Here is a 6,950-nt window from a genome sequence, read left to right as displayed (position 1 = left end):
CAAAAATATATATTTAGGTGATAAATAACGCTAACAATGATGTGAAAAATTATAACAAGTAAAACAAAAACTTACGCAATGTACAGCTGCATATCGATCCAGTGTATTAGGTAGCTAATGCTGAAGTGGAACTAGCATGGGTATACTTACTTTCATCCTGTTTTAGTTTTACACATCAAAGTTAAAGCCCCATTTGTCATATAGTGTAGTTGACTTGTTGGATACATAAAGGCTATCAGTTTTATTCACTGTACAGCTGCATATCGATCCAGTGTATTAGGTAGCTAATGTTGAATTGGAACTAGCATGGATATACTTACTTTCATCCTGTTTTTAGTTGTGGGTAAGTAGACTAATTGTTGTTAGTTTTACACATCAAAGACTAAGTCAACAGTGTCATTTGTCATACAGTGTCGTTGACTTGTTGGATACATAGAGACGCCATTGTACACGCCATTTTATAGGCCTATATAAAGTAATATGGTCTAAATATATCTATCTACATAGAATAATACAATATTTTCACTGCTTAAAACATCAATTGTAGAACGATATATTTTCAGTCTGCGTCCTTACTGGACAAGTTTGAAAATAGGTCAGTTATCTGATGATCACATAGCGGGAAGCTCTGAGTAACAACATGATTTATTTCTGTTTAGATATTGTCTATCAAGCCTACATAGATATCGATAAATAGTTACTTTTAGAAAATGATAGATCAGTTATGTCTGCCTTGGAGTAGTCATTACTCCAAGTGTCTGCGTTGCATTCTACAGTTCCAAACATTAGGAGACATTAAGTAAACAAGTTTCCGTTGTTTCGGTCACATTTTTCGTGTAAACCTAATTACAAAATGTGTTATATGTTGTTTGAAAGCTTTCTATGTTTTGTGGCAAAGGGAGGATACTGATGCTCAGCCTTAGACCACAAACAGAGTTGTCTAATTTGGCTCCCTGTCAAGATCGAGAGTGAGGCTTGCTCTGCAATCTTTTTAGTCAGGGCGCCATATTGGTCAGTGTACGTTCTGTGATCGGTTGGTGAAGATCGAATAAAGTTGTAGTCAACATCGTATAACTTTGTTTTTTATCGTGCCATCGTCTTCGTTCATGTTCTCCATAGCATCGTAAGAATATTTTTGAACCACGCTCTGCTACCAATGATATGTATCATTGCCAGGGTTAGACTTAGGACGATCTATTTAGGGTTATACGGATTATTTTCGGCTAATAGTTGACAAAGAATGGAACTATATTTTTGTCAACTCGTGTTCTTTCCAGTGTCGACATGGCAGCTATACTCATGATGATTATGACTCAAAATCAAGTTTTTTCGTCGTCTATTTTGCTTACAATGGTTGACAGAGGAAGTCAACGAAGCATAAATTGTATCTTTATGATTATTATTTCAGCGTTAATACCAATTTTCTGTTATGATCTGGATTTTGATTATTTTGTAACTCACAACTCCAGTGTAACATGGAATTTGAAGTCGTTAATGTCAGAAGATTTGAAAAACATTATAGTGATAAATGTAGATAAACGGGGTTATAGAACAGTAAACACAAATTCTTCATTTTTAGTCCCCATAAAACAGTGGTTCCCAACCTTTATCCGCCTTCACATCCCTGGAACAATCACATGGACCTTTCACACCCCAAAAAATTTGTTTCATCCACATTTCCAGCATGTGTTAGGTGCTCTCTCAATTCAAAATAGTCTTCTCCTTCACCAGTTGGCCACACTCCTGACACCCTATTTCCAAAACCCTAGGGAGTGAAAACACTAGGCTGGGAACCAGGGCCAAAAAAGCTTTATTCTTATAATGACGATATCAATGGTGAAGTATTTCTAAATATACCTAGGCTAGCATTTTGAGGTACAATTTGTAAGTGAGCACTATGTAATTTATAATACTTCAATAATAATTTAACCAAATGGTCTCCATCTTCAACTCTACCGTTAATAAAATACATAATACTTCAGATATCGAGGATGATTTTAATTGTTGGTTTCTCTTAAAGCATTAAAAAGATTCATTTGTATAATTATTTATATATATGTATTATTATTAAGATCAATGACCCAAAGTAAACAAATGACTCAAGGGCAGCTTCATATTTTGCAGAGTCCAAAACCCACTCCCAAAACACTTGTATCCTATCCTATACTTTTTTGATTCTCTCTTCCACAGAAAATTGGAAATTACTCCGTGAACGATGACACGTGGAAAGGAAAAGAGGATGTACGCATCTCGAATAGAACAATTATAATTCCAGCATTTAGTAAAGAAATGGAAGCTGTGTATGAACTCGAGATGAGTTTTCACACCAAGCTTAATGTTAAAATAAAATATTTTAGACTAACTTCTATCTATGACCGTAAGTATCAAATATGATGTAATTGTTGTCGATTCCTTGCACAATTTGCAAACAAAATGGCATTATGATGCTTTCGTAACTTTTCAAAGAGAAATTGTACGAACGATTTTTGTCGTATGTGTAGTCTTTCTCAGTGTAAAATTAAACTGTTACGACAACGATCGTAAAATTCAGGTCCATAATGAAACGGACTTATTGTTTGTTTGTTCTTTCTTACAAATTTAGAAGTCTATATTTATTATAAATGAGTTACTCCCCTTTCAGTAGTTGATTTTTCTTGTGTTCTACAAGACATTAGATCATAAAACTTCATTTCATTCCATTGTACCAATGAAATACAATACAATAAGATGTTATGGATGTACAACTATTTTCATTTCATTCATAGTGCCATAAAAACAAAGGATAAAGATGAGCTGTTTTTTGAACAATAGTAACAGTGAGCTGCAGATGGGCAGCATTGTGTTGAAATATTACAAAAAAGGGTTTTAAATAGTTTTTTATTCAACATAATTTTATTGTGAACAAACTGTTTACAAGTCAACAATATTAGTTAACTTTCATTCTATTGATATTTAGCACATTTATGCTGTAATGGTAGAAAGAGTATGAAGTGGACGTACTCAACTCTATTTGACAGGGTATGTATTTTTCTTGATACGCTGTTGATCTATAGTGCGGGTTTTCTCCAGCAAGCTAGCTAAAGCTCCATGTTTCATGTTTGGAATCACTAAAGTTCCACTGACCTTTCGCAGCACACAAAGACAAGCTTGCTTAACTTAACTTAACTTAAGGAAGGCCGAACTTTATTATCACAGTTTTTCTTACATTTATAACATTATGTCATGTAATTTTGTTGTATATATTTTGGGTCTATATAATAATACACGGGACCGACCATGGAATAGAAGAATAAATCATTCTGCTTTCGATTTATATAAGTATTAGCCGTCCAATAAATATGGGGGCGGAATGGTTTTTTATTCAATGTTCTTCATTACTGTTTCATAATTCTTAATTCTAAATTCTTATCTCTTAATTTGCACGCTTAATTCAATATTTGTTATTGAAATTTGACATTTGTATACAAAAATCGTAATTTGTACTGAAAATGAACATTCTTTGATAAATATTCAGTTTTTCAATTATTAAATTAATAAAATTATTGCCAAAAATATCCTCAAATACAAATCTACAAATACAAATGTAGCTCAACATATCTTCAAATGGAAAACGTCAAACACAAAACTCTACCAACAAAATTTCAAATACAAATGTTCAATAACAAATCTTGCGAAACATTTCTCCAAATACATGTCGAATATATTTGTAGGTCATGATTATGACGACAGGTGTCGCTGTACGTTCCTTTCATAGCATTAACAAGGCAAGTGACATTTACAGCCATCAAATAATCATAGGCCTAGTCTATGCAAATGTCTTGCAATAATTCTGTGATGAATTGTAGGCCACTATAGCCTACTGTCTTTGCAAGTACATTGGTATATCGCATTTTACCGATGATTTTTATATCATCCTCAAAATATATACCTGCTGTAGACCTAGTCGCTAGTGTAAGTGTTAAAATGTCTTTGGGTTGAAAAAAATGTAAACATGACTATATCATATAGGATAGGCCTATTGTTAACGTGAAACTTGTTTTTACAGAGTACAATTGTCAGGAAAATCTGCTATTATCAAGATAAAAATACTTAAGAAGAAAATAGGCTCAGTGTAGAATTGTGATTTGCCCACAAAGGCACAAAGCTGTAGGGTAGGCGTAGACTCTAGTCTGTGTGGTTTTCTAAAAAAGAACATTACATTTACTAATATGATTACTAGGTGTAGTCTTTTAACAGGTATAAATAAAAGTAACCGACAATCAACATAGCCCTATTAAAATGAATTCTCAAAGTTGTTGGAAAATATTTATTAAAACACACAAGAACCGGAAATTCTTCTTGGGATTTAGCTAACTTTCCTGTCTTGAACAACTTCTATCTCTACTTCTTGTGACTCGTATGAACTTCAGTCCTGGTTTTAGAATTATTCAAACTCATGAAAATTAACGATATTGCAGTCGTAGCAAGGAAATTACAGAATGTTAAGCGCGTTGAAAATTGAACTGGATGATAGAGGCTCTCTATAGTCTATATCTTATTTTATGTTGGTTGTACAGCGACACCTGTCGTCATAATCATGACCTTCAAATATATTCGACATGTATTTGGAGAAATGTTTTGCAAGATTTTTTGAGCGAGATTTGTTATTGAACATTTGTATATGAACATTTGTTGGTAGAGTTTTGTGTTTGACGTTTCGCATTTGAAGACATGTTGAGCTAGATTTGTATTTGAGGATATTTTTGGCAAAGATTCTATTACTTCAATAATTTGAAAACCCAATGTTTATCAAAGAATGTTCATTTTCGGTACAAATTATGATTTTTGTATACAAATGTCAATTTTCAATAACAAATGTTGAATTAAGCGTGCAAATTATAAGAATTTAGAATTAAGAATTAAGAAATAGCAATGAAGAACGTTAAATAAAAAGCCATTCCACCTTCCATAAATAAAGGAATACATTTATCAATAAATTAAAATAAGGGAACCGAACTTTAACGTGCCGATATACCATCCATTCATGACCAGATTTATCGGGCTACATGTTCATGTGAATCGTTTGATTTCAGAAATTAAACTCAAACTTAACAAACTGTACAATAAAGATTGAAAAAGTTAAATGTACTGGTGATTTTGAGTTTGGATATTTAGATGTAAATGGAACTAATTGTACACCATTGAACATTATACATAAAAACTGTAGTAAGTTTACTTATCGACATATTAAAGAGATACAATCGACACAATTCCACGACCCCCTTTTTCTTTGAAGAGATTAATTATTACTTTTCAAGACGAAGGTTGCAATATCTTCTTAGCCAGTTTTTTATTTTGATGTAGAGCATACGTGAATATATACAGGGTTTTAGTCAAACTGCAAAAAACATGTACACGTATATAGTAGCCAGTCATCCAGCCAGCTAGCTTCACTTCATTTGATAACTCTAGGTTAAAGAATAAATTTATTATATTATTATAAAATATGTATGTTTATTTTTAGATTCTGAAGATGCCTCAGATGATGGAAAAGGGGGCGTTAAGAGAACAGCAGAAAAGACTGTTCATAACAGCAGGAGTGGTGTTGATGCGCGCTATTTTTGTCTTTTGACACAAATTCCCTTTTTAGTTTTATTTTTTTTATTTATGTATTAATGGCGGGTGCCGCTAGCGGGGTAAGTTTCGCTAGCGGTGCAGGGCATGCTCACTCTTCCAGAACACAAAGTAACACTCTGCAATCGGGTCTAACAACTCTTGAGTCTACGTCCAACTACTCCACTAAAATTGTGGCAGGTGTCGATGCAGGGTACGCTCACCTTTCCGGAACACCTGATGCCACTCCGCGATTGGGTTTGTCAACTCGTCATCCCTTTTGGAGAGTCCACATAGCTATTGTGTTTATTACACACCAGACGTGACCCTTGTTAGTAGACAAGATTGTCCCCGAGGTTTTGATTCAACTTTTAAGCTTATGATTCCAAGGTATGAAATAATGCTCAAACTTGAATAAAACACAGAGTTGTAATGGAGTGATTTTGCCAAATTGCTGTTTTGCGTAAATTTGCTGTATCTTCAGCTTTTTCTCTTTGCAATATTGAAATCATCATCATGTTTTTTCTTCTAACCAAGTTGTCAATAATTCAAGTTAGTTCAAACTAAAGTATAAATTTATCTAAATCTACCGTATTCTGACCACTTTCTTCTGAAAAAATTGTCTTATTGATTTTCTACAAATTTTGATCAGATTTGTCAATCCAAAGCAATTTGATAATTTAACAAAAGATTTCACCAGATAAATTCAGATTTAGAGCCCAGACTTATCTTAACTTTATTTGCAATCAACTAAATGTATTTATATATATAAATAACTGAAACCGTATTTAAAATTCGAACTACAAATTATGCAAAATCTATATATGACATAAGAGTCTATTACATGGTTGTACAGATTGTACAGTACTTTTGAGGGGTCCATCAATCAGCCGAACAGGAATCGGGAATAAAGAGTCAGTAGATTAGAACAAATAATTTTCATCCATAATAATATTCAAAATACACCATACAGCATGAATCTATTTTGTCGTGACAGCCATCACATAGACAAATTCTAATAATAGTTCCAAACAGTTCCAATAAGTAGTAATAATAGTAATATTAGTAATAGTAGTAGTAATAGTAGTAGTAATAGTAGGTTTCCAAGTGTTTGGTACCAAACCTGACACAAACACATCCAAGCAAAGTCCAAATTTACATCAAAAATAAAATTCCGACAGCCATGCCGTTTCTTTTCCAAAAACAACGTACCCACAAAATTAGCGACGTAATCAGGTCAATTACATACAAAAACGTAATCAAAAACTAGCCTAACACCAGGCCTAAACTGGTAGCTACAATGGTCTCAAAACAGATTTCGTATTTGACGTTTCATCTTTTTCGTACGTGTTGTGGAA

General features: G+C 33.2%; 1 protein-coding gene across 1 annotated transcript; it reads left to right on the top strand.

The window, feature by feature from the left end:
• Positions 1 to 213: 213 nt before the first annotated feature.
• Positions 214 to 6,300, top strand: LOTGIDRAFT_239223 (hypothetical protein). The gene is made up of 6 exons (XM_009054015.1): positions 214 to 343; positions 1,409 to 1,554; positions 2,191 to 2,377; positions 2,957 to 3,018; positions 5,073 to 5,205; positions 5,504 to 6,300. The coding sequence occupies exons 1-6, from the start codon at positions 307 to 309 to the stop codon at positions 5,653 to 5,655; spliced, it is 717 nt and encodes a 238-aa protein (XP_009052263.1). The 5' UTR covers positions 214 to 306; the 3' UTR covers positions 5,656 to 6,300.
• The last annotated feature ends 650 nt before the right edge of the window (positions 6,301 to 6,950 follow it).

Source organism: Lottia gigantea (assembly GCF_000327385.1).
Source record: "Lottia gigantea unplaced genomic scaffold LOTGIsca_209, whole genome shotgun sequence".
NCBI classification, from domain to species: Eukaryota; Metazoa; Mollusca; class Gastropoda; family Lottiidae; genus Lottia; species Lottia gigantea.
The sequence above is the reverse complement of the archived record's forward strand: the minus strand, read 5'-3'. Positions and strand labels throughout refer to the sequence as shown.